Genomic DNA, 27,756 nt, shown 5'->3' with positions numbered 1-27,756 from the left:
GCCCAGGCCCTGAGTTCAAGGCTCAGGACTGGCGGGAAAAAAAAAAAACTAGAAGAGGATGGATTAGGGGTTTAAATAGAAAATTCTAGTATCTTTTAGATGCTTGATAATTTTTCTGATCATATGGAAAGAAATCCAAAATAAAATATAGTACCAATAAATGGCAAAAAATAAATACAACAAAATTCATCAATGTTATCAACAGATAAGGTTAAAAAAAACAAGATAGATTTTATAAGAAATGATTATCCCAAGAAAAAAATATTTCCCTTACCACACAACTGTCAAATGAGCATGTAAATAAAGCATCTGTCTAAACAAAAACAGTGAAGCGTTACTTCTTCCATTTGTTGGCCTGAGATATTACTTTGCTACTAGTTATATAAAAGGTAAGGTGAGCCACAAGAAACATTTACAGTAACTTAATTTTTGTATTTTCTCATTCATACTATAGCATTGCTACAAAGAACATACTTTTCTAACAATGAGAGGCCAGAGAAAAGTGGAAATTGGTATAATAAAAAAGCTGTTCCACGGTATTGGAGGACTGAAAAGTTGCATACCCAATGCTATGGACATGGTATTGGAAATATAAACCCAACTACATAGACATAAAAATTATGACTCTATAGACAATGTTTTATTACATAATTATGTATCTATGACATACAAACCCTCAGCCTAACTTTGATTATGTTCTGAAATCTAAGTGCCAGTGATTATATATAGAGAATCCCTTCTTGAATACCTGTTTGTTAAATACATCATTTGAAATATGATGTAAAAATCAATGTTAATAAATTCTTTAAAAAAAAAAAGCGGGGCATAGTGTCACATGTCTGTAATGCTAATATTTGAGGACTGAAGTTAGAGGAAAGGAAAAGGAGAGGGGCTGGGTGTTTGGCCTAGTGGTAGAGTACTTGCCTAGCATGCATGAAGACCTAGGTTCGATTCTTTGGTACCACATGCATAGAAAAAACCACATGCATAGAAAAAAGCTGGAAGTGGTTCTGTGATTCACGTGGTAGAACTCTAGCTTGGGGAAAACCCAAGGACAATACTCAGGCCCTGAGCTCAAGCCAGGACTGGCAAAAAAAAAAAGAAAGAAAAGGAGAGAATGAAGAAAAGAAGGGGTGTAAGAGGAAAGAAAAGAGAAAAACAAAGGAAAATGTGAAGGAGGAAAGAAACGAAAAATACAAGAAAAAAGAAACGTGCCCTATCTGAATTTGAGCAGAAGTGTCAAAACAGGGGACCATGATTGAATGGATTGCCTTTTCTAATTCTTCTCTGTCTTGGCTACACCTCAGAACACTGGTTATTCCAGGGGGAAGATGACCATGAGTCTAGAAGGATTTTTTTTCATTAACTGGTACTTTAAGAGGCTGTTGTTGGACAACCATACATTTAGACTAGCAAGGACTCGTTTTAAATTTAGTCATTCTTTTAGTTCATGTTTGCTCCTTCAATGTTTGAAGTAACCTGTCCTTATAAGAACAGTTACTAGAGAGCTTATCTTCAGAGACTTCAATATACTAAGTTACAGGAGATAAAATAGAAACAAAGAGCCCTGTACTTCAGCCTGAAGGAACAGTGCCAGCTACGCCCCATCAGAAAGAGTCCATGTTTTATTATCTACAATGTGCTCAATACATCAAACTTACAAGGTGCTTTATTTTCTTACAAAGTACTCATAGATTAGTCAATTAAACTAAAAAGCAGAAATATAGTAATTCAAAATCCATTAAACTATTTTTTTAAGCCAGATGTTGTATAAGCCTGTTATTCCAAACTCCAGAGGCTGACAAAGAAGTTTGAGGCCAGTCTAGACTACATATATCCATAGTCAAATTTAATCTCCAGGTCTTCATGGATTCAGATAGCTTGAATGATGACTTGGGTTCCAAAAATTGATTAAAAAATAACATTTAAGCTGGATACCGATGGCTCTCACTTATAATCCTAGCTACTCAGGAGGCTGAGATCTGAGGATCACGATTTGAATTCAGCCTGTGTAGAAGGGCAGAAAAGTCTGTGAGACTCTTATCTCCAATAAACTACTCAGAAAAAACCAAAGTGGAACTGCAGCTCAAATGGTAGAGCCTTCAGTACGAAAAGCTTAGGAACAGACCTTAGGCCTTGAATCAAGCCCCAGGAGTGGTGCTCGCATGTGCACACAAAACCACACACCCTAAATTAATTGAATTCAAATTGTAAAATGTCAAAAGCGTCTGATTGATATCCTTTTTTTTTTTTTTTAAACTTACCTTCATTATTGCTATATTGGACTTTCCTACCAGGGAACAGACCAAAGTAAGTACAAAAATATTTATGTAGCTAATCTTTTCAGTAATTTGAAATGAGTTTTGCTCCCAGTCTACAGTACTGAGCTGTAGCACCCGAAACGGGTTAAAACAGTGAACAAGGGGATGTTTCTGGCCATCTACTTGGTTCTGTTTGTCTATGTGACCACCCAAGGATCAGTTCACACAACACTGTCACAGAGTAAGCCCTTCTTGCTGTTCTTCGCAAGAATTATCATAGTTTGGGCCAGGAAGTGGGCCAAATAAATGAATAAATAAGTTATCATAGTTTTTCCTTTTATTAGGTGTTATTATAAATGCTAATACATGTTATTAGAAATACATCTAATCTGAACCACATTTTGGTAGACTTCCCAATGTTTCCACTATTGATTCTTCTGAAATGGATGGGTATGACCTATCTCGCCATATATTCAAATCTCTGTAAGCTCTCAAGAGTTTATAATTTCCATAAATAAATATAATATATATATGTGTGTATATATATATATATATACATACATATAACTTATAGAGTACACATGTAGCTAAAGTGGCAGTATGCCTACTATCAAAACCAGAGTTGATCCCAAAGTAAAAAATAAATTGATCTGGGCTGGTAGTTTGGCCTAGTGGTAGATTGCTTACTTAGCATGCATGAGGACCTGGGTTCAATTCCTCAGTAACACATATATAGAAAAAAGCTGGAAATGGTACTGAGGCTCAAGTGGTAGAGCTCTAGCCTTGAGAAAGTCCAAGGACAGTGCTCAGCCCCTAGGCTAAAGCCAAGGACTGGCAAAAAAAAAAAAAAAAAAAAAAAAAAAAAATGAAAGAAAGAAGGAAAGAAATTGATTTAATTAATGTATTCGTGTTGATCCAAAAAATATTAAGTGTTTTTTTTGGGGGGGGGGGGCAGGGGAGCTTGAGATCAGCCTGAGCAGTTATCCTGAGTCTTTGTGCACTATGCACACAAGCTAGCATTCTACCACTTAAGCAACAGCATCACTTCTGGCTTTATCTGTTTATTGAAGCTGGGGTTTCGTGCACCATACATTCCCAGCTCTTAGTAGTTTGTTCTTCAGATTTGTTTTTTCCCACTATTCCATGGCAGAATTGTACTTGGTCAACAGTTAAAAAGTCAAATATCAGCACTGCACAAACAAAATAATGCAGATTTTTTTTTTTTTTGAGGGTGGTCATGGGGCTTGAACTCGGCCTGGGTACTGCTCCTGAGCTCTTCATCTCAAGGCTACCACCCTACCCTTAAGCCAAGCTCCACTTTCCATTATCTAGAGGTTAACTGAAGATAAGAGTCTCAGGTCCTTTTATGCCCAGGCTGGCTTTGAACCTTGATCCTCAGATCTCAGCCTTCTGAGTAGTTAAGATGCATGAGCCACGGCGCTCAGCTAAAAATGCCAGATTTTTAAGTATATTTATGCAGCAGACCTTCACAGATTCATACTTTATGTGAATAACTTCAGTAGACTTAGGGAACAGCTATTTGAAATAATACATTAAGCTGGATGCTGGTAGCTCATGTAGTAATCCTAGCTACTCAGAGGCTGAGATCTGAGGATCATGTTTTGAAACCAGCCTGTGCAGGAAAAGTCTGTAAAATTCTCATCTTCAATTAGCCACCCAAAAGCCAGATTAAAGCTATGGCTTAAGTTGTGGAGTGCCAACCATAAACCACAAAGCTCAGGGACAGTGCACAGGCACTGAGTTCAAGCCTGAAAATCAGCAAACCATAAAGGTTGGGCCAGGAGTTTGGCCTACTGGTAGAGCATGCACAAAGACAGACTTGACTCCTCAGTACCACATACATAGAAAAAGCCAGAAGTAGTATTGTGGCTCAAGTGGTACACCTCTACCCTTGAGGAAAGACTAAGGACAGTGGGTCAGGCCCTGAGTTCAAGCCCAAGGACTGGCAAAAAAATTTTAAAAATTTTAACTAAAAAGTTAAAAATTAAATTTTGCAACATGGTATAATGCACATATCTTTCAATTCAAAGACTCTAGTTCTAGCTGGGCACAGTGGCATACACCTGTAATCCTAGCTACTCAGGAAACTGAGATCTGAGGAGCAAGGTTCAAAGCCAGCTGGGGCACAAAAGGACCTGAGACTCTTATCTCCAATTAACCTCAAGAAAACGGGGGAAGTGGGCGGTGGCTCAAGGGTAGGGTGGTAGCCTTGAGCTGAACAGCTCAGGGACAGAACCCAGGCTGAGTTCAAGCGTCATGACCCACCACAAAAAAAAAAAAAATCTTCCTTTTAACAGAGCCTACACAGCAAGTCCATAGTGGAACTGGTTACTGACCAAAGGGACTGACTATAGGACAGACAATTGTGCCTATCATTCTAGCCTCATATTCTGATGACGTAAGACAGGATAGAGTAGACAAAAACCTTCTTTATAACCAGAGTCCAGCAACATCAAACAATTATCAGAGTCCTGAAGTGAAAAACTGTGTTGGAAACCTGGAACGATGATTCACGCCTGTAATACTTGCTACTAAGAAGGCTGAGATCTGAGGATCGAGGTTCAAAAGCCAGCCTGGGCACTAAATTCGTGAGAATCTTTTTTTTTTTGGGGGGGGGGTGATATTGCTCGTGGAACTTAGGTGAAATTCTTGTATTTTTGTTTTTTGCCAATCCTGGGGACTGAACTCAGGGCCTGAGCACTGTCCTTGGGCTTTCCTCAAGGTTAGTGCTCTACCACTTGAGCCACAGCACCAGTTCTGGCTTTTCTATATATGTGGTACCAAGGAATTGAAACCGGGTCTTTGTGCATGCTAGGCAAGCACTCTACCACTAGGCCAAACTCCTGGCCCCTTGATATCTCCAATTAACCATTGGAAAATCATTAGTGGTGCTGTGGCTCAAGAGGGAGGGTAGTAGCCTTGAGCTGAAGAGCTCAAGGACTGTGCCCAGTCCCAGAGTTCAAGTCCCACAACAAGCCCCCCTCAAAAAAAAAAAATGTGTTGGACTTGGGACTTAACCACGAACAGTTTACTTGTGCTCTTGATCTTTTTTCCTTCCCAGTGCTAAGAATCAAACATAGGGCCTTGATCATGCTACAAAAACCCTTTAGCACTGCACAACTAGGATCTGTCCAAGTCTTTACAAAAGACAACTAGCTGACAAACAACTTTCATGCCTTTTTTGTCTTCGTGACTTTTTTTTTGGCGCTGATCTATGGGCTTAAACTCAGGGTCTGTCTGGGCACTGTCCTTGAGCAGTTTTCCTCCTGGCTAGCACTCTGCCACTTGAGAGCACTATTTCTCGTTTCTTCTGTGTGTATGGTACCAAGGAATCAGGGCTTCATGCATGCTAGGCAAGCACTCTACCACTAGACCGCACTACCAGCTCTTCAATGCTTATTGTTTAGGAGAATAAAACTTTCAATAGCCATGATTATTGAAAAACTCCCAACAAAATATAATGAAAAGGGTCTCCTGAGAGATCTCCACACTTCTTTTGTGTGTGTGTATGTGTATGCGGGTGTGTCATGGGGCTTGAACTTGGCAAGTCCCTGGGCTCTTCAGTTCAAAGCTACTACCCTACCCCTGGGCCTGGGCATTGTCCCTGAGCTCTTCAGCTCAAGGCTACCACCCTACCCTTGAGCCAAGGCCCACTTCCCATTTTTTAGAGGTTAATTGGAGATAAGAGTCTTAGGTCTTTTTGCACCCGGGCTGGCTTTGAACCTTGATCCTCAGATCTCAGCCTCCTGAGTAACTAGGATTACAGGAGGTGAGATCTCCAAACTTCTTGCTCCCTATTATAAAGTCTACATTCGAGGAAGAGGAAAAATATGGTTCAATATAGCAAGTGCAGGTATCAGGGAGGTTAGTCCAAGGCCATTATAATAAGCCTTACACAGAACAGGCACAGATGTAAAAGGGACTCCATACACCGACCAATATTCCATTATTTCACAAATCCAGAAAGGTTAAATGGCTTATGAAACTAAAACTCAAATCTCCCAGTTCTCCATTTCTCCATTGTACCATGCTACTACCCATAAACTAATTGTAACTAACAAAAACTTAAAATATATACTGACCCCATGAAAATACTACATCATTCAGTTTTGGATTTGTTTCTACAAAAGATGTAAGAGGAAAAGAAAAGCCCTCAAAAATTTAAAGCAACAGTTTTTATTTCTTGTGGATTGACACCAGTTCATGCTATTTAAAAATAAAAATAATACAATGGTTCCCATGATAGATTTTCCTGTTTTACCATTCCCCTTGATATGGCCACATTGTCTTAAGGATTACAGAGGTCCTGGTCTCAATGGCTGTGCTAGGGGAAGTTGAATGCATAGGTGAACTGCAAGGTTTTGCTATCTTAGGTGGTTAAAACATAAACTTCTTTCAGTTTATCTTGAAACAACTTTCTTGGTCAGAGATATAAGCAGAAAATGTAGCCTGTTAACGCTAACCTTCAATGTAGCAGACAATATTCTTTTGTGTGCGTGGGGGCTTGCTATCAAAGAAGTCCTTTGTTTCAGTTCCTGTTTTCCACGTCCTCAGAGCCTTACCTGGGATAGTAAGCTGTGTAGTTCATGAAGAGCTGAGTGCCTGCTGGGTAGTAGGTGGAGGGCTGCAGCGTTCGGGGATTCAAGAGCACAGAGGGCTGATAAATGGCAGCTTCTGTAGGAATCACTGCTGCCGGAGCTGGGAATGTGTAGGAGGGAGGAGACAGGCCTAAACAAGCAAAGAGAGAGCCTTTAGACACGTGCTTAACACACACAAAGTTGCTAGCACAACAGTCATAAAGGCATTCTTCTACCTATATATTCTGAAGAATCATGTTAACTGTTTAACATCCCAAGCAACTTTTTGTATCTACCTTTTGTTACAGCATGAAATGGAAGAGATGAAAACATTTCACCCTAAAGGCCAGGAGCATGGCCTAGTGGTACAGTGCTTACCTAGCATGCATAAAGCCCTGGGTTTGATTCCTCAGTACCACATACACAGAAAAAGCCAGAAGTGGTGCTGTGGCTGCAGTGGTAGAGCTCTAGCCCTGATGAAAGCACAAGGACAGTGCTCACACCTGAGTGGAAGCCCCAGGACTGGAAAAAAAAAAAAAAAAAAAAATCTCACCCTGAACTATACGCAGCCCACTTGGTAACACAATGAACTGGCTTAGAGGGACTAGGCCAAGTATTTTCACTTAAGGGCAATTCATTACACAGCCCTGGAAGCTAATTGATATCTTCATACCTGTTAAAAAGCCGAAGCCACACAAGATGCCCAGTGGCTTATGCCTGTAATCCTAGCTACTCTGGAAGCTGAGATTGCAAAGATTGCAGTTCCAGACCAATTCAGACAAAAAGTTTCCAAGAATACTATTAAGCCCATTGGGGTGGACATGGTAGCAGATAGATACCTGTCATTCTAGCTACACAGAAGCCCTGAAATCAGGCAGAATATAGTTCCAGGTAAACCCAGGCAGAAAATCGATAGGACTCCAGCTCAACTTGAGAGGCTAAGCATGGTGGAGAGTGCCTGTCCTCATAGCTTTGGGGGGGAGGGTGTGGATTGTAGTTCATGCATGTACTTAAGAAGGGAGAGGCTGTCTCAAACAAGGAGAGGCATTACAAACAAGGACTGAAGGCATGACCCTGCAGGAGTGCCTTTTGAGCAAGTGTCAGGCCCTGAGATTAAACCCCAGTATCAGAAAGGGGAAAAAAAATCCAATATGGGAAATAGCCCTGGACCCCCATGTCCACGTCTTCCCAGAGTCAGCTGAGAAAAAAGCTGGCTCAGAAGAAATAGAGAAGAAGCATGGGCTGAAGGCATAGTCAAGTTGTATAGCACATACTTAGAACTTGTGAGGCCCCGAGTGTCATCTCCAGCACCACTGGCAGGGGTGGTGTAGGGGGGGATCTCTTTGTCTTCTAGATCCTTCCTATTGAGAAACTCTTCAAGTTAGAGACATTGCCAGTGACTAGCTTTTACATGCTGGATGAACACAACCAGCCAGACTATGTGTAAGAGAAGGGGAAACTGAGTTGACTGAATCTGAGATTGATTTTCCCATATAGAACCACCAGATTAGACTACTGAAGTAGCAGAGGCTCATGAGAAACTTGCATACCAAAAGAAAAAAAAATCCCTAACATGACTAACCCATTGCCTTTTGTTCTCATGGATATTCTAGACATCAAAGACAAGGAGCAATCAGTTGGTTGAATATGAATATAATGACCAAAGGAGCTGGTGCTGGTGATTCATGCCTTTAATCCCAGCTACTCAGGATGCTGAGATTTGATCCTCAGAGGATCACCATTCAAAGTCAGGCCAGTCAAAAAAGTCCATAAGACTCTTATTCTCCAGTTAACCACCAGAAATCTAGAAATGGTGTTGTGGCTCAAGAGGTAGAACACTAGTCTTGGGTCGAAGAGCTCAGGATCAGTGCCCAGGCCCGGAGTTCAAGCCCCATGACCAGCCAAATAAATAAATAAATAAGACCAAAAGATACTACTGATTTCATATTTAACTTGTAGGTGTCTGTTTTGCCATTTTTCCCTCTGCGATGGCTCTGAGGACTGAATTTTGGGACTTGTTTATTATCCTAGACAAATAGTTGACTCTTGAGCTATACTCTCAGTCTTTGATTTTTCTTGAGGGTCTTTCAGTATAGTCTCAAAACTTGAATTCTCCTGCCTCAGCCTCTTAAGTACTGGGATTACAGGAATGCATTACCCTATGGCTGTTTGTGGAACCTTTTTTATTTAAAAAAAAAAAAGTGCTAAGCCAGGTACTGGTGACTCATACCTACAATCATAGCTACTCAGGAGGGGGAGACCTGAAGATCATGATTCAAAGCCAGCCTGAACAGTAAAGTCCAAGAGACTTACCAGCAAAAAGCTGGGAAATGACCTACAGCTCAAGTAGTACAGTGCCAGCACTGAGTGAAAAGAGCTGGGGCACAGAACTTAGACCCTAAGTTCAAGTTCCCAAACTGGCAACCATAAAAATAATTGTTAAGACACAGAGAGAGAGTGTGTGTGTGTATGTGCGCGCACGCACGCGTGTCTGAGTACAATTATTCTTATTATTAGAGACTTGTACAGAGGAGTTATAATTCCACATGTTAGATAATAAGCACAATTCTTTTGGACAATGTCACCTCTTCCTTTACTTTCCCCAGTTTTCCCTGATACTTATCATGTGAAATTTGGTTCCCATAGAAAGACCAATAGCACAAACTGAAGTGAAAATTATATTGGCTATGCACATATTCTTATTTTAAATCTAGTAAAGCAATTCTCTATAAACAGTACAAAGCAACATTAAGAAAAACTTAGGGAAGTAGTGGAATGGCTCAAAGTGGTAGAACACTAGTCTTGAGCAAAAGAGCTTACAGACAACACCCAGGTCCCGAATTCAAACCCATTATGGACAAAAAGAAAAAAAAAAAAGAAAACATGTAATAGGTGTAAGTCTGTTCTAGTTCAAAAAAGAAAGACAGAATGGTAGAAATTCTTAACTAAAGAGATGCTGCTGCTAAGATTTATGTGTTTCTTTTTTTGGTGGGTCATAAGGGTTGAACTCTGGGCCTGAGCACTGTCCCTGAGTTCTTCAACTCAAGGCTAGTGCTCTGCCACTTGGGCCACAGCAACAATTCTGGTTTTCTGTCCATTGATTGGAGATAAGAATCTCATGGATTTCCATGTCCAGGCTGACTATGCACTGCGATTCCCAGATCTCAGCCTCCTGAGTAGTTAAGATTACAGGCGTGAGCTACAGCGCCTGGCTAAGATGTATGTGTTTCTTAAATAAAAACATGCTTTTGGGCCTGGAGTTTGGCCTAGGGGTTAAAGTGCTTGCCTAGCATGCACGAAGACCTGGGTTCGATTCCTTGGTACCACATATATAGAAAAAGCCTGAAGTGGTGCTGAGGCTCAAGTGGTAGAGCTCTAGCCTTGAGAAAATCAGGCCCTAAACTCAAGCCCAGGACTGGCACAAAAACAAAAAAAAACAAAAAAAAAAAAAACATGCTTTTAAATTCCCCAAAATTAAGTTGACCAATAAAATGTTTCCCCCTTCAAAACTTTGTGTATTTATTCAAGTACCACTAAAATGACAAAATTTAAATATCAGAGAGATTTTGACAGCATTTTTGTGCCAAATGAAATTGAAAAAAAATTCAGTGGGGATTAACCAATATTAATTTAACTATGTTAACAATAATTATATAATTTTGTGGTTGCTGTGTACTTAGGCAGTAACTTAAAGTATACTGACAGGAAAATAGTAGAACAAGTACAAAATTAGCAAATCTCTCTTTCTCTTTCCCTCTCTCTCTCTCTCTCCCCCTCTCTCCCTGAGTGTGTGTATGTCTCTCTCTTTCCCCCTCTCTCCCTGTATGTGTCTCTCTCCCCCACTCCCCAAGTCCAGGGGGGGTGGACTGTCCTTGGACACTTTTTGCTCAAGTCTATCACTCTGCTACTTGAGCCACAGCGCTATTTCCAGTTGTTTTTGTGTATGTGATACTGAGGAATCGAACCCAGGACTTCATGCATGCAAGGTGAGCTTTCTACCACTAGGCTACGCTCCCAGCCGCTCTTTTTTTGTATGAATACTGGGGCTTGAACTCAGGGTCTGTCTGCTATCCTATAGCTTTTCCCCTCAAGGCTCCACCATTTGAGCCACAACTCTACTTCCAGCTAACTGGTGATAACCACATCCTCAGATCTCCGTCTCCAGAGGAGCTAGGGTTACAGAGTGATTTATAGCAATAACACTTAAAAAATGTTCATAGAGCATGGTATCACAGGGTTATAGAAAGAATGGCCAGATATTTTAGGATGAAATATAAAATAGGAGTAACAACATAAAGCCTGGCATGGGTAGCTCACACCTCTAATCCTAGCTACTTAGGAGGCAGAGATCTAAAGATCATGCCTGGTTAGGCAGGTAAGTCCATAAGATTCTTTTTTTTTTGGGGGTGGGGGGAAGGCATGGGGATTAAAACTCTGGGCCTGGGCATCGTCCGTGAGCTCTTTAGCTCAAGGCTACCACCCTACCTTGAGCCACAGCTCCACTTCCCATTTTCTTGTGATTACAGATAAGAGTCTCGTTCTTTAGTGCTGGGCTGGCTTTGAACTGCAAACCTCAGATCTCAGCTTCCTGAGTAGTTAGGATTACAGGAGTAAGCCACAGCACCCTGCTAAATCCACAAGATTCTTATTCTCAGTTAACTACAAAAAGGGAAAATAGTCAGGGTTATGGGAATGTGGTATAGCAATAGAGTTTGTGTTTGCCTAGCATGCATGAAGCCCTGGGTTAGATTCCTCAGTATCACATACACAGAAAAAACTGGAGGTGGTGCTGTGGCAAAAGAAAGAAAAGAAGCTCAGGGACAGTGCCTAGACCCTGAGTTCATGCCCCAGGGTTGGTGGTGCTGTGGCTCAAATGGTAGAATTCTAGCCTTGAGAAGGCCCAAGGACAGTGCTCAGGCCCTGAGCTCTAGTGCAGGACTAGCAAAACAAAACAAAACAAAAAAAATACTGTAATTATTTGTGAAAAACATTAAAAGATACAAAATATGGAGACATGGTTCAAATAATAGAGTACCTTACTGGCAAACAGTTCTAACCCCAGCACAGCTCCATATATATGGAGAAAGAGAGAAATGTATACCTATAAATTACATATATACATATTCACATATATAACTGGATTTATGAAGTATAATATAGATATATACCATTAAATGGTATATTATACAGACATATGCATAAATACCTACACAAATGTATGCATACATATAAAATACTCTTTTGTGAAACATGCATTAATTTTTTTTTCCTTTCTTAGGTCTTTTGTGAGAGGGAAAAGGGAGGATAAAGTATGCAATAAGCAGTTTTCCTTCAGGAAGAAAAAGTACTAAAAGGATGTCACAACAGAAAAATCTGGGTCAAACCTGGGAAGGAACTTAGTTGTTTTGCTTCTCTCTCTCTTCTCTCTCTCTCTCTCTGTGTGTGTGTGTGTGTGTGCCAGTACTAATGCTTGAACTCAGGGCCCTGTACCCTCTCTTGGCTTTGTTGCTCAATGCTGGCATTCTACCACTTTAGCTATATACCCCTTTTTAGCTTTTTGCTGGTTAATTGGGAGTTAAAAATCTCATGGAGTTTGCTGCCTGGGCTGGCTTTGAACCTTGATCCTCACATCTCAGCACACAGACTAACTAAAATTTCAGGTGTGAGACATTATGCCTAGCTTAAGAACTTAATTTATCTCACTGTCACTAAGGGAAACTGAATAAATTTCTACATTTTCCCCCAGTGAATTTTACATAAAAGACATACAAGTAAGATTGCTTTAGGATACTTTCAAATTTTCAGAACTTCATATTGATTTGCAATTAACTCCTACAACATTCACCAACAGCAAGCAGCAGGTAAGTAGAATATTAGCACTGAAGAATTCCAAAGGGAGAAAAGGACTAAGCCCCACTGAAATGTTCTACAAGTAATATCCTATAAAATCAACTAATTGGCATAGATCAATTTTTACGATAAAATAAAACTGACCTTCTACACCTACCCTCTTTTGGGGAATCAAGACTATAAAGCCACTTGAATTGTATTCCAAATAACATGATCTTTAAACATATCCAACATGCTTAACAAGGTTATGTCTTATATGAAGGTGAAAACCACATTTAGAACAAAAAAGCCTCCAGCTTTAATTTGAGATTCTCAACCACTCCTTGTCACTAACTAGGACTTGCTCTCTATTGAAGACGGGGCTTATTCCTCCCCAGCAGGATTTCAGATGGCTTGCACCCAGACGCCACGAGCAATAGCACCGTTTGGAATTAAGCACTGATCCTGCGGCCCAGTGGAAACTTTGGCTCAATTATTTACGCATTTATGTATTTTTACTAACTCACTCATTCTAGATATCCTGGCTAGCAGTGGAAATGCTCTCCAGGTTATCACTCACAATCGGTGCTCAAAAATGAAAATCGGGTATCAATCATTCTCCATAAAACTTAATGTATTTAAGAGAGGTTGGGGGGGTATTTCACCTACACATTTATTTTCCCTTTAATAAATGCGTATTAAAAAAATCTACATAGCCAGGTTGCCTTCCAGAGTCAGTGCTTATCTGGAACACACTAAGCTTCAGAAACCAAGTGCTTATCACTGGAAAAGCAAGAATATAATTTGAAAGGAGGTATTTGGAGCATCTCTAATTATGGGAGTCCACAACCAAGGTCTTAAATGATTACCAGATACTACTGATTCCAGATGGGAAACCACCTTATCTGCCTCAGAAAGAACCAGGGACACAGAAAGTTACGAAAGCAGCTTAAGCACCTACCAGCATACAGCGTAGAATAGCGCCAAGACCCAAGAAAAACTTACATGGTAACTTACATGGCGGTGGGGATAAGCCATTTCGATTTAAAGTGCCCCCCATTAACACAAAGTTCATCTCCTCAGCTGAACACTGAAAGACTTCCACATATCTGTCCTTCATGGTTTTTTTATGACACTTTTGCGCAGCCATAAATGCTCTGTCCGCAGACTTCATCTGGATAAAGGCATCTCCTGATGGGCGGCCCTGAGAGCATAAGGGAAGAATGAAAACAAAAGGAGACTGTCTCCTTCAACAAGGAAATGAATGATTGCTTACAAAACATGCAAAGTGACAATCACCTATAGTACAGACATGTTTAGCCACAAAATCTGGGTGACAGTGTGATCCACTGAAATTTGATTTGTGTTTTATCCCCTAATCACCAGAATGGCCCACAAAATCGTGAAGAAAACTGTTTTGAGAGCTCATAGCTGAAAATGATCCTTTTTGGTTTCTATTAAATTAGTATCCGATGTACAAGGTTTTAAAAAGGTCTCCTTGTGACTGCCAACTTCAAAATACAGGATTGCACATTAGATTCTTTTCCCCCTTCTGAAAAATCCGATTAAGTCTCAGAACCAGTATTAAAGCTTTACATATCCTCCTACAGGAAACAGAACAAGCCAGAATTATCTTCTGGCTCTCAGCGCTCATCTGTTACTGGCCTGCCATGTCCCTTGGGCTTTGTTTCCAGTGTTAGAATGTAGCTTAAGGGTCAGTATTAGGTGGTGAACTACCGGTTTTATTTGGGAGCTATACAGTCCTTTGTCAGATAACTGACAGATTTCTATTACAAAGACTTAGAACACTTCTGCTATATTTATCATGAACATTTTCTATGGAAGAAACAGACCCAAGTGGTTTACAGGTCTCCTTCCTTTCTTTTTTAATTGCATCTTACTGTCTCAGTAACGTGTAGAGGAGTTACACTTACATTCTTCAGGTAGTGGGTATATTACTTCTTTTTAATAGTTTCCTCTAAATGTGTCCTAAGGACTACTTAATCCAATTACCATGCAAGTTACCATAAGAGTTGCCATACCAAGGAAATTAGCTACAAGCCCAGTCCAAGATGGGAGCCTAATATCTTCCAGGTAAGAATTTGCCCATAATAAGGGAAGCATTTTTCTCCAGTGCAATCACAATAGGTTGTGGAGGTCAAATGACAGGCAAATCTGTCTACTGCTGTTAATCAAAGAGGAATGGCCCCAAACTTATTAAAAGTGTGACTCAAAAGGAAGTAATTCCCTAGTGATGTTTGCCTATGGAGACTTGTAGTTAGAAGGACTCCAACCAGTGAAGCATGCTAAGAGACACGTGACGTAAGTAGGTGGGCGGCTTAAAATTAAAGAGTTAGAATGAGCATGGGCTGGTGTAGAAGCTAAACATGGGCTCAGGAAGGTTTCTGATTCCTTGTGTGAAATGGTATGTGTTTCCCAGTGAAACAAAATTATACCTATGAAAGTGAGCAAACCTCCCAGTGAAAAGAAAATGTAGAAAATAGGGAAAAAAAAGTTTTCCATTATAAGACCATATTCCACCTATAATGCTCAAAAATATGTGTTTTTAAAACTAATACAACTTTACATTTTATTACTTGGCTTATGAGTATTCATATTTTTCCTGTTTAAGCTAGCACAAAACTCTGATACTAATATAATTAAATTTTCTTTAACCTCTAAGTCAAGTTGCATCATGGGAAGAGCTATTTTACATTGGTAAACTGAAAGAAGAATTCACTGAGGTATTGACAGAGGACTCAACAACCCATTTCTTAACATAGCTGTGTGCCTGTAAGCTCCACACACTGCTAACAGAGAGCACCGATACAAATCTTCAATAATTTTGCACTTTACTGACTAGAATTTATTGTCTAACGTATTAACTAAAAAATGTGAAACAAGTCATTATTTAAGAAACTGTGGACACAAAACACAGGAATGCAGTCATGTTCATTTGTAAACATTTGTCTGTGACCACTCTGACACCACAAAAACAGAGCTGCAACAAATATCATATGTACTGCTCATGTATTTAGTTCCTGTCTGAGACTACTGATGAAATAGTGAATTTATGGGGCTGGGAGTTTGGCCTAGTGATAGAGTGCTTGCCTAGTATGTACAAAGACCTGGATTTGATTCTTTGGTATCACATACATAGAAAAAGTTGGCCGGGTGCTAGTGACTCATGCCTCTAATGCTAACTACTAAGGAGGCTGAGATCTGTGGACTGGAGTTCAAAGCCAGCAAGGGCATGAAAGTCTGTGAGATTCTCATTTCCAATTAACTACCAGAAAAACTGGAAGTGGTGCTGTGGCTCAAAAGACAGAGCTCTAGTCTTGAGAAAACCCAAGGACAGTGCTCAGGCCCTGAGTTTAAGCCCTAGGACTGGGAGGGGAGGAGGAGGAGGGGAGGTAGACTTATGTGATAAGAAAAATCAGAACTGAATTTTAATTATCATAATTTCAATTATCATACTAGTGAGGAGCGATTAGCCATTTGTATTTTTATACTTGTATTCATTTGTATTTTTATACTTGTACAAGGTCGGACTTGCGAGGGCCAGCGAACTAGGCACAGCCTGTTAGCCTGTCTGCGTCTGGCCCCTTGTTGGGTTTTCTCCACTGATCACATATTGGGTCTGTCCCTTCACCAGTTAGTTTGGCCCGTTGTCGGGTTTTCTCCACTGATCACATATTGGGTCTGTCCCTTCACCCATTAGCCAATCAGTTCAAAGCACGACAGCTCGCTAAACCCACCAATGACTTGTCATGACCCTCCTCCCGTTTTGTATTGCACCAATCATTTAATGGAATCATAGTGCCAGTGCTTACTGGGACCTGCCCCCTACCAAAGAATGTATTAAAGGTGCTGTAATTTTGTGCTTGTGGCCTTTGGTCTGCACTATCAGTGCACAGAGACCCGTGCTCGAGCTCGTCAATAAACAACTCATTGCAATTTGCATTGATCTTCGGTCTCTGGTGATCCTTCTGGGAGGCTTCAAGTTTCTGGGCATTACACTAGTAATGGTACTTTTGTGGAGTATAGCCTAAAGACTTCTTAACTATATAATTTTTTTAAAGGAAAACAGAGTAAGTGTATCTGTAAGTGGAAAAAAAAAATAGAGACACCCACCATGTGGAAAGGAGGAGTCTAAAACTGAGTCCCTATTATTGTTTACTCTTTCCTCAAATTCAAATTCTTATAGAAGAAAGCATTTGCTCACTGGGAAATAAGCAGGTCAGTTTCCCAACTATGTTTACCTGGTGATTCAGTACCATGTGAACCCCATGAGTACGAATGTCTGTGGAGAACTCCCCCAGGAACTCCAGGATGTCCTCTATTGTGGCTGCATAGGGAAGACCTCGAAGGCGTATACAGTCTCTAACGTTGGTAGGGTGCACAAATTGCTGAGGTAGTACTGGAATAATGGGAGGGGTTGGAAGTGGGATGAGAGGGGCAGAAGAGAAACGATTCAGCACCTGTATGCAAAGCAAAATACAAACAATTTAGAGCCTTGCTGTTTCTGGACCTTCTGCAGCCTAGCAATAGATTCACCTGAGAACTGCTTAGAAATGCAGTCCCAACGCTGGTAGCAGCAGCTCAGTGACAGAGTTCATGCTTAACACATACAGAAACATGTATATAAACTTAATATACAGAGTATATACTTAATATGTGCAGAGAGCATATGTTGATGTACAACACTTGAAGCTAAAACCCTAGTACCAAAAACAGAAGAAATGCTGTCTCAGCTCTACTCTAGAACTATAAACACGAATCTGCATTTTTAGTAGCTTCCTTGACTAAGTGCATTAAAGTTTCAGAAGTACAGATGGAGACATCTGAGCACTTCGGCTGAGAAAGTGTAGTATCTACTTCTGCCCAATCTATATGACAACCTAGGTCATGTACAACGTAAGGTTAAGTCAACCTGGATAAACACAACAATTACAACAAGTATCTTTTAAAATACTGTTTCTGCCAGCAAGGTGGCTCAGGCCTGTAATCCTAGTTACTCAGGAGGCTGAGATCTGAGGATCAAGGTTCAAAGCCAGCCCAGGAATAAAAGGACCTGAGATTCTCATCTCCAATTCACCACTAGAAAAAAAGCAGGAAGCATGGGGCATAGCTCAAGGGTAAGGTGGGAGCCTTGAACTGAAGAGCTCAGGAACAGCGCCCAAGCAAGCTCCATGACCTACCAAAAAAAAAAAAAAAAAAGGTGTTTCTATGGCTGAGAGCATGGCTAAGCCCATAGCCTAATAGTAGAGTGCTTGCCTAGCATGCATGAAGCCCTGGGTTCGATTCTTCGGTACCACGTATACAGAAAACGCCCTGAGTTAAAGCCCCAGGATTGGCAAAAATAAATAAATAGATAATGCTATTTCTGTTCACAAATATTGCTAAATGTGGGCTTTTGTGGAAACGTATTCATTTTTATTTCACTAAGGACATAGTGTTCCCATTAATTATCTTCACATTTCACCTCCAACCTGTGAAAATAAAGAGACTAATCTAGTGAAGGAACACACGCTAAAACCTGGTTTTTGAATGATATTAAAATATAAGACCACACAGACACAAGCACAAGACAGAGCCTGTCTGGTCACTGTCCTTGGACTTTCTCAAGGCTAGCACTCTACCTCCTGAGCCACAGCACCAATTCTGGTCTTTTCTGTCTGTGATACTGAGGAATCAAACTCAGGGCTTTGGTGCATACTGGGTAAGCACTCTACCACTAGGACATACTCCCAGCTGAGAATTTTTGCTTAAGGCTAGTACTCAACCACTTTGAGCAACAGCTCTAATTCCAGTTTTTAGATGGGTCTTTAGGAGATAAATTTTTAGGAGATAAAATGAGTTTCATGGATTTTTGTATTAAGGCTGGCTTTGAACTATAATCCTTAGATCTCTGCCTCCTGAGTAGCTAGCCACTAGCATCTCACAGAAATTTTTTTCTTCCTGGGGCTTGAACTAAGGGCTTAGGCATTGTCTCCGAGCTAGCTTCAAAGCTAGCACTCTTCCATTTGAGCCACGGTAGTACTTCTATTTTTGGGGATTTTTTTGCTCACGTGATACTAAGGAATTGAACCCAGGACTTCATGCCTGATAGGCAAGCACTCTACCACTAAATCACATTCCCAGCCTACATCAAGAAACTGTAACAGTTTTCTACATGGTAAGAAATAGCTTAGCATTTTATAATACCTGCCAAATAGAAAAATAAATCAAAATCTGGTGAAAAGCTTTACTAGTACGCTTGTAAAGGAAAATCTTCATCAAAAAGCAAGCAACACCAGTGTACAATAATACAAGAATTTATAAATCAAATATCTGCTGCAGTGATCCATGAATTTAAAGAAGAAAAAATTTAAACACCCAAGCAACCTTTTGGGGTATGAATCACAGAAGACAAATTATACAAAAAGTATTTCCTATGCATGTGCAAGGTAGCAGCAGCTCCTTTTTGGTTACAGAATCAGACTACTTCATGAACCAATATTTTCTACATTCTCCAAGTTTTAAGACTGAAATAATGTGACAAAAAGAAGTTAGCATACATTCATTCCATGTGGCAATATATGCAAAACATCACCTCAACATTATTTTTCCCATAACACTGTGATTTTCATTTAAGATATACTCATTAAATAAACAAAACACCACGACATCATCTAAAACCAATTAAAATAAAGTAGATGCAAAGGGGTCCCCACCTACTCTTAAAAACCAACCTGCTGAACTTCAGCTGCAGTACTCCTGAAGAGCTCAATGTATCTTTTACCCAACAAGTCTTTGTGCTTCCTCAATGCATTCTGTGCATATTCCTCACAGGCAAAGAGCACAAAAGCATCGCCTGTTGGCCTACCATCTGGGTAGGTGACAAAAAGGATGCCTTCCTTTCCTCCAGTGATGGGGCAATGCTGTCCGAAGAATGCCACCACTTCCTCAGCTGTGGCTGTGAAAGGAAGCCCCCTCATCCGGACAATGACTTGATTTTCTTTGGAGAGAAACTGGGCAACCTCATTGGATGTTCCTAGGGAAAACAATTACGAGCTAAAGTAGGGGGAAGTAGAGTCAAGACAACAATTTTGTCGAAATAATAAAATGCCAGCAAATGTTGTGAATTAAAAATGACTACACTCTTACAGAATTTATAATACCTTAGGAATCAAAAGTTGATTTCCCCTCTAATTTTGAAACTCTTCCCAGAGCATTTTCATAAAATTCCCATTAACTTAGGAAGCTGATCAGTTAATTAAAATAATAGTAAAATTACCTATATTTCTCAGGAAGTACTAAGTCATCACAGTAGTTAAAACACAAGTCCTAGGTGAGGTTGTAGCTTAATTTTACCATGTGGGATGAGCTTGCACAAAGCCTTGCATCCAACCCTCAACAACTATAACATTGTAAAAAAAAGTAGCATAGGCCCTTGGGCCAGAATGCCTAGGCCCAATAAAGCTTAGTTTGGGTGCCTTAGTTTCCTTATCTATAAAAGTGCCTTCATAAACTATGAGCAAGAAGTAGGTTGATACCTTTAAGAGTTTTGAGTGTGTTATTTTCCTCACTGTTTTTCCTTAAAAAGTTTACACGTTCAGTGGTGGGAGAAGGAAAATGGGGACCAAAACATGAGAAAGGGTATAAATGTTTGTGAAATAATGCACCTTCTATCTGGTGAATATAATGTAACCCTTCTATTAATTACAATAAAAAATATATGTTAAAAAAAGTTTATACATTCAAGGAAAGACCTTAGTGTAGTTAAATATTCTGGTAGAGAAAATTTATGATTACAGTACATTACATACAGGTATGAAAATATACTGAGAACCAGGAGCTGGTGGCTCACACTTATAATCCTAGCTGCACAGAAGGCTGAGATCTAAGGATTTCAGTTCAGAGCCAGCTCAACCAAGCAGGAGAGTCCATGAGACTTTTCTCCCAATTAACCATCAGAAAACAGGAGGTGGTGCTGTAGCACAAAGTAGTAGAGCACTAGCCACCAGCAAAAGATTGCAGGGACAATACCCAGGCAGAGTTCAAGGCCCACAACCACCAAAAAAAAAAAAAAAGAAGGAAGGACAAAGACTGAAGAAATGAAATCTGTTATTTTCTGTAACCATTATATGCAAATAAAATACAGAAATAAAAACTTCAAATAAATAAATAAAAATTTAAAATACCCTACCTATTCCCTTTTCTTTCTGCTGAATTTTCTGCAAATACTACACATCCCCAAATACTAGAAAACTACTGCATTCTTGACAACTGGCAAAATACAAAATTTTGAGACAAGTTAGAGGCAAAATTGCATCAAACTCAGATATGGTAGCCTGGCTGTTTAATTAGTTTTCAGGTTCAAAAAGAACCCCATCCTTTCTCTTTATAAATGATTTTTTGAGTGCACACATATGCGTGTATGCATGTGCGCTGATCCTGGGGCTTGAACTCAAAAGGCTTGATGGGCCTGGATGCTCTTTATTAGCTTTTTCTCCATTCAAGATTGGTATTCTAACATTTCAGTCACAGCTCCACTTCTGGTTTTTTGGTGGTTAACTGAAGAGTCTCATGAAATTTCCTGTGAGGGCTGGCTTTGAACTGGGATCTTCATATTGCAGCCTTCTGAGTAGCTCAGATTATAGGTATTAGCCATCAGTGCCTGGATTTTGTGACTTTATCCGCACCTTTCATCTCTGTGCAGTTTTATTTTTGGTGGCTAATTAACTACAATGGTTAACATAAGCCTTAGGGTAATTATTACAGTATATTAAAGCTCTCTGATACCACCCACAATTTATTATCTTAAACAGGGGGGAAAAAACCCGCTTCCATGTTTCCTTGGGAAATAAAGAAAAACATCCATAATTTTGCACATCTATTTAGAATATAGGTAAAGTTTTAGATTTCTTTTTTTTTTTTTTTTTTTTTTTGCCAGTCCTGGGCTTGAGCTCAGGGCCTGAGCACTGTCCTTGGACTTTCTCATGGCGAGAGCTCTACCACTTGAGCCTCAGCACCACTCCCAGCTTTTTTCTATGTATGTGGTACCGAGGACTCGATCCCGGGTCTTCGTGCATGCTAGGCAAGCACTCTACCACTAGGCCAAACTCCCAGCCCAAGTTTTAGATTTCTTTTCCCAAAAGCCACATTGTGTAAAGGGCACTTACCACCAGCAATTTTAAGAAAATCTTCACCTGTGGCTTTGTAAACCTAAGAGGGAGAAAGGGAGAAGTGACATCGTGGTTTAGTGAGCCTTCCATCATTGGACGTCATTGAAGAACGGAGGTGTCGAGAGGTATGAGGACGTACCTCGATGTACCGGGTCCCCATGTGATGCTTGTGCCTCTGCAGTGCTAAGTCTCTGTGCTCCTCACTCACAAACCTAACCAGCGCTTCTCCATTCCTTCGACCCTGAGCATTTAGACAAAGTGCTGCACCTCCCCTTTGAACAAAATTGGCAGGTAGAAGACAACAGTGAGGAGAAAACAATCGTAAACCCTCAATCCCCTCGGAAAAGGGTAAAACACAAATCAAAGAAAACCAACTTGGCAATATTCAGTCCTTTGAAGAATCTTGCAATATCTTGATCAGAAGACTGCCAGGGTAAACCTCGTGCCCTGACAACAGTGTTATCATCAATAAGTTCCATCTTGCTGCTGTGGACGAAGCAAAGTCAGAGGTTGCAGCTGGGCGCCAATGGTTCACACCTGTAATCCCAGCTACTCAGGAGGCTGCGATCTGAGGATCACAATTCAAAGCCAACCTGGGCACTAAAGACTGTGAGACTCTTATCTCCTATTAACCACTAGAAAACCAGAAATGACACTGTGGCTCATGGAGTAAGACAGTAGCCTTGAGTGGAAGAGCTGAGGGACAGCTCCCAGGCCTAGAGTTCAAGTACCATGACCAAGTTAAAAAAAAAAAAATGATGTCGCATTATTACTGCATAAGTCTGATATGTATACCTGTGTGCTCCCCCACCCCCACTGCCACCCTCAAGGCAATTTTCCTAGCTTCAGGTCTCTTTTGTGTGAGTTAAGGTGAACTAGCAGTACTGACTTTCTTTGTAACCTTGGAAACTGTTTGGGTACAGAATATTCTTTAGTGAGGTCACTTAAATCTGGCTGCTTATGTAACGCCAATATAGCCAGTTCAACCAGGAATCTACTTGTCAGCTAAAGAGCTTTTTTTTTTTTGCCATAAACTCAAAAATCACCCACGATCAATTCAAAGGCAACAAAGTTCTCTCAATTCTCTCATGGTCTGATCAAAAACCAAAAAGGACAGATTAAAATCCATTCTCAGTAGACAAGTAGAGAGTTAAAAGCCATTTGGCAATAGAACTAGTGATTAACCCACGTCAGGAATGTGTGTATGCTATCAGGAGGCTGCCATTAATACGTCTCCTTTTCAAACCAGAGAGCCATCACAGGGTGTTTATGGCAGTACTGGGAAGTGCTCACACCTTAATGAGTCATGTGCAAATCACCTATTATGCATTTTGATACCTCTTGATGCTCTGTCCTTCTTAGGTACTTATTTTCAATAATCCTACATGTTTCTCATGAATCACTTTCTCTACAACTAGATAGGCTTTCAGTCTCTCTATGGGTGACACTCTTAGAACTTTCTATTCTTAAATTTCATTTACTGCAGTGACTGACAAATACAGCAAAGTCTATCTATATTCACAGAGTTATCATCATTTCATATGCCTCCCTGTATATTTCCTTTGGCTTAATGCAGAAGCTGACAGGAGTGGTGGGTCCAGTTGCCTAATAAGTCTAAATAAGCACCAGGCTTTGAGTTCAAATCTCAGTGCTATCTCTCAATCACAGTTCTAAGAAAACCATGACCTATTCTAATCAGAGAGAATTGAAAATATTAAAATAATCACAAATATAAACACAAGATATAAAAATATATCTTATATCTTGAGAGTGACTAAAGAAGCCACAGTCTTTTTTTTTTTTTTGGGGGGGGGGAACTCAGGGACTGAGCACTGGCACTGTCCCTGGGCTTTCCTCAAGGCTTAACGCTCTACCACTTGAGCTACATCACCATTTCTGTCTTTACTATGTATGTGGTAGCGAGGAATCAAACCCAGGTCTTCGTTCATGCCAAGCAAGCATTCTACCACTATGCCAAACTCCAGGCTACCACACTATAAATTTTTATGCCAATATACAAACTTACTTTAAATAATATCTGAGCTAGCTGGGTGCCAATGGCTCATGCCTGTAATCCTAACTACTCAGGAAGTTGAGATCAGAGGATCATGGTTCAAAGCCAGTCCTGGCATGAAAGTCTGTGAGACTCTTTTCTCCAATTAACCACCAGAAAACTGGAAGTGGCCCTGTGTCTCAAGTGGTAGAGCACTAACTATCCTTGATTTGTAGAGCTCAGGGACAGTGCCCAGGTCCAAGGCTCAAGCCCCATGGATGGACAAAAACAAACAAACAACTAAGCTAACCAAAGAAACCACAGCACAAATACAGCAGGGCTTTATGTTGCAAAATGAGTAAGAACAATTCTTCTTGACTCTGGGGATTGAACTTAGGATGTTGCAGTTGCTAGGTAACCACTTATGCCACTAAGCCATACTTAGCCCATGGGGGAAAAAAATTTTTTTTGGTGCCAGTTCTGGGCTTCAGCTCAGGGCCTGAGCACTGTCCTTGGGTTTTCTCAAGGCTAGACCACTTGAGCCAAACCACCACTTCTGCCATTTTCTTCCTATTTATGTAGTACTGAAGAATTGAACCTGGATCTTCAGGCACGCTTGGCAGGAACTCTATCTCTAGGCCAAACTCCTGGCCTACAAACAAATTTTTTAAAACTCAAATAAAGATACCAGTGATTTACACCTACATCCTAGCTACTCAAGATAAGGAGGCTGAGCTATGTGGATCTAAGTTCAAAGCCAGCCCAGGTAAGAAAGCCTATGGTACTTTTATCTCCAGTTAACCATCAGAAAACTGGAAGTCGTGCTGTGGCTCATCAAAGTGGTAGAGTGCTAGCTTTGACTGGGATTGTGCCTAGGCCCTGAGTTCAAGCCCAATGACTGACAAAAAAAATTTACAAAAGCAGAACAACAACAACAACAACAACCCAGTAAGATACTATTCAATTTCTTACCAAGTGCCACTTTCAAATTTGTAGTTTACTCTCTCTGGATCTGAAAACCTGTGGTCTAAAAAAGGGAAGAACATAGAAGTCATTATTTTAACTACTTGAGAGTAAAGCTGTAGGAAGAAATTCAAACTAATAGTCAATAGTGGGATGAGTTTCCAGAAATAAATGATCACAAAGTAATACTCACTATAAGGCTCAGAAATCATTGCTAAAATTACATTTCCCATATCTTCAACTTGAGAGGCTCCATATCGGGAGACTGAACTATTCTTCTCGAAGTTTAAACCTGTGAAATTAAGTTAAGGAAACATTTTGGAGAGGTAAAATAAGGGCACTGATATCTCCACATTTGGTTTCATACAGAGCCAAGAATCCAGGACATATTCCTTAGAACTTTCAGGATATTTCTCATCAGCCAAAACTCCATCCACATTTCCTGAAGTCTCTGATTTACCCATTGGAGTCAAATGCCCTAGTCAGTCCTGTTGAGGAACCATAAATAGCATCCCCACCACACACACACACACACACACACACAAGTTTTGCTTAGGCAATAGCAAATGCCATGTCTGGCAATTAATGCACTGAGAATGTGTGTATGCAGTCAGAACACTACATATCAAACAATAAAGACAGGTGTCAGTGGCTCATACCTGTAATCCTAAATACTTAGGAGGCTGAGATCTGAGGGCCACGGTACAAAGCCAGCCAAGGCATGAAAGTCAATGAGATTCCTATCTCCAATTAACTACAAGAAAACTGGAAGTGGTGCTGTGGCTCAAGTGGTAGAGGGCTAACTTTAAGCTCAGGGACAGTGCCCTGGCTCAGAATTCAAGTCCCAGGACCGACAAAAAGAAAAAGAAAAACAAATCTTTCATTGTATTCATCTTTACTGCATGTAACTTACACATGGTAATGACACTCCAGGCCATAAGATATTAAATGGTAACTTTTGTCCTAATGTCTGAAATGGACATTTCATGTTATTGAGGACACTATTTCTTTTTATATTTTTAATTGTAATTATTAGAAGGGTTACATTATACTCACCAGATAGAAGGTGCATTACTTCACAAACACTGATACCCTTTCTCATGTCTTGGTCCCCATTTCCCTCCCCTCAGGACACTTTTTTTTTTTTTTGCCAGTCCTGGGCTTGAGCTCAGGGCCTGAGTACTCTCCTTGGACATTCTCAAGACTAGAGCTCTACCACTTGAACCTCAGCACTACTTCCAGCTTTTTTCTATGCATGTGGTACTGAGGGATCGAACCCAGGTCTTCGTGCATGCTAGGCAAGCACGCTACCACTAGGCCAAACTCTCAGCCCGACACTATTTCTTTTTTTTTTTTTCCAGTCCTGGTCTTGAGCTCAGGGCCTGAGCACTGTCCTTGGACTTTCTCAAGGCTAGAGCTCTACCACTTGAGCCTCAGCACCACTTCTGGCTTTTTGCTATGTATGTGGGGTACCAAGTAATCAAACCCGGGTCTTCATGCATGCTAGGCAAGCACTTTAACCACTAGGCCAAACTCCCAGCCCCGCGACACTATTTCTTATACTCAAACTTCCCTTGCGGGACTGGGAGGATGGCCTATTGGTAGAGTGCTTGCCTAGTGGGTTCGATTTCTCGGTACCACATACACAGAAAAAGTTGGAAGTGGTCCTATGGCTTGAGAAAGCCAAAAGACAATGCTCAGTCCCTGAGTTCAAGCCCAGGACTAGCAAACAAAACTAAACAAAACAAAAAACTTCCTTTCCAAAATCTGTTTAGTCATTAAATGGAGGAAATGCTAGCCCTTTAAAAGTATACTTTGGAAACAATTCAAGAATTCAGTAGCCACACGTGCACAAACAGACACACACACACATACACATGCACATGCACACACAAACACAGCCCAGGTATGTCTGAGAATCTTCTAGTCTCAATCTCTAAAATGCTGGAAATAAATTTCAACTAAAATAAGGTTCTGGGCCATGTCAATATATACTAGGAAATATGGCTTTTAGATATATGGCTCAAATTCAAATTGAGGGTAAAATGAGAAAAGATGTTTATTACTTAAAAAATCATAATCAAAATAGTTACCTCATGAAGCCAACAGTGATTAATGTTTCATTTCAATACTGTGGTCATTTGTATCATATCAGCTTCAGAGTGAAATATGCCAATTTCATAATGCAATATAATGTACAACATTGTACGAGTTGGGTATGATAGTACACACCTGTAATGTCAGCACTAGGAAGGCCTAGGATCATAAGTTTGAGGTCATCTTGCAATTATACACTGAGTGTTGCCACAGAACTACCAGAATGTTCATCAAGTAACTCTATGACAGAACATCACGTTAAATACATCAAATCTCATAAATGGTGACAGATATCTAGCCTTCTCACTTTTGTTGACCATACTGCACCAGACCTGCCATACAGTACCAAAGGTTTCCCTATCTGCTCTAGGCAACACCATCAATTTAAGAGCCCATCAGATACAATCTTCTTAGATTACTTTTCTTCGGCATTATACATTTCCTATGTGCTGGTATCGCACATGAATGTAGACACAGTAACTTCTTTTAAGATTATATTGACATACACAGTAATTTATTAAGTTCCACTTTATGCCAATCACCATGTGTTCCTTCTAATTTCTACAATAGCTTCCCCAGGTGGGTTAAGAGCGTGCAGGATGGAGAAAGAAGAATTTAAAAAATGTTCAGCCAGGAGCTGGTGGCTCATGCCTGTAATCACAGCTAGTCAGGAGGCTGAGATCTGGGGATCACAGTTCAAAGCCAGCCTGGATACGGAAGTTCTTGAGACTATCCCCAATCAACCGACAGAAAACCAGAAATCGTGCTGTGGCTCAAGTGGCAGAGCAGTAGCCTTGAGCTTAAGAGCTCGGGGACAATGCACAGGCCTAAGGTTCAAGTCCCAT

At 40.4% G+C, this 27,756-nt stretch overlaps 1 protein-coding gene across 1 annotated transcript in view; it reads right to left on the bottom strand.

The window, feature by feature from the left end:
* Window positions 1-27,756, bottom strand: part of Esrp1 (epithelial splicing regulatory protein 1) — a 69,499-nt gene that overhangs the window by 20,854 nt on the left and 20,889 nt on the right. Inside the window, exons 5-13 of the mRNA XM_090339073.1 lie at window positions 25,008-25,106; window positions 24,824-24,878; window positions 22,234-22,344; window positions 21,998-22,130; window positions 21,856-21,898; window positions 19,423-19,724; window positions 16,951-17,169; window positions 13,694-13,892; window positions 6,845-7,010 (exon numbers count right to left, since the gene is read on the bottom strand). Of these exons, the coding sequence (XP_090195199.1) occupies window positions 6,845-7,010; window positions 13,694-13,892; window positions 16,951-17,169; window positions 19,423-19,724; window positions 21,856-21,898; window positions 21,998-22,130; window positions 22,234-22,344; window positions 24,824-24,878; window positions 25,008-25,106 (1,327 nt within the window). The remainder of the gene's footprint in view (window positions 1-6,844; window positions 7,011-13,693; window positions 13,893-16,950; window positions 17,170-19,422; window positions 19,725-21,855; window positions 21,899-21,997; window positions 22,131-22,233; window positions 22,345-24,823; window positions 24,879-25,007; window positions 25,107-27,756) is intronic.

This window comes from Megascapheus bottae, chromosome 9 (assembly GCF_031878675.1).
Source record: "Megascapheus bottae isolate mThoBot1 chromosome 9, mThoBot2.hap1, whole genome shotgun sequence".
NCBI lineage: Eukaryota > Metazoa > Chordata > Mammalia > Rodentia > Geomyidae > Megascapheus > Megascapheus bottae.
Note: the sequence above shows the minus strand (reverse complement) of the source record. Positions and strands in the feature narration are given on the sequence as shown.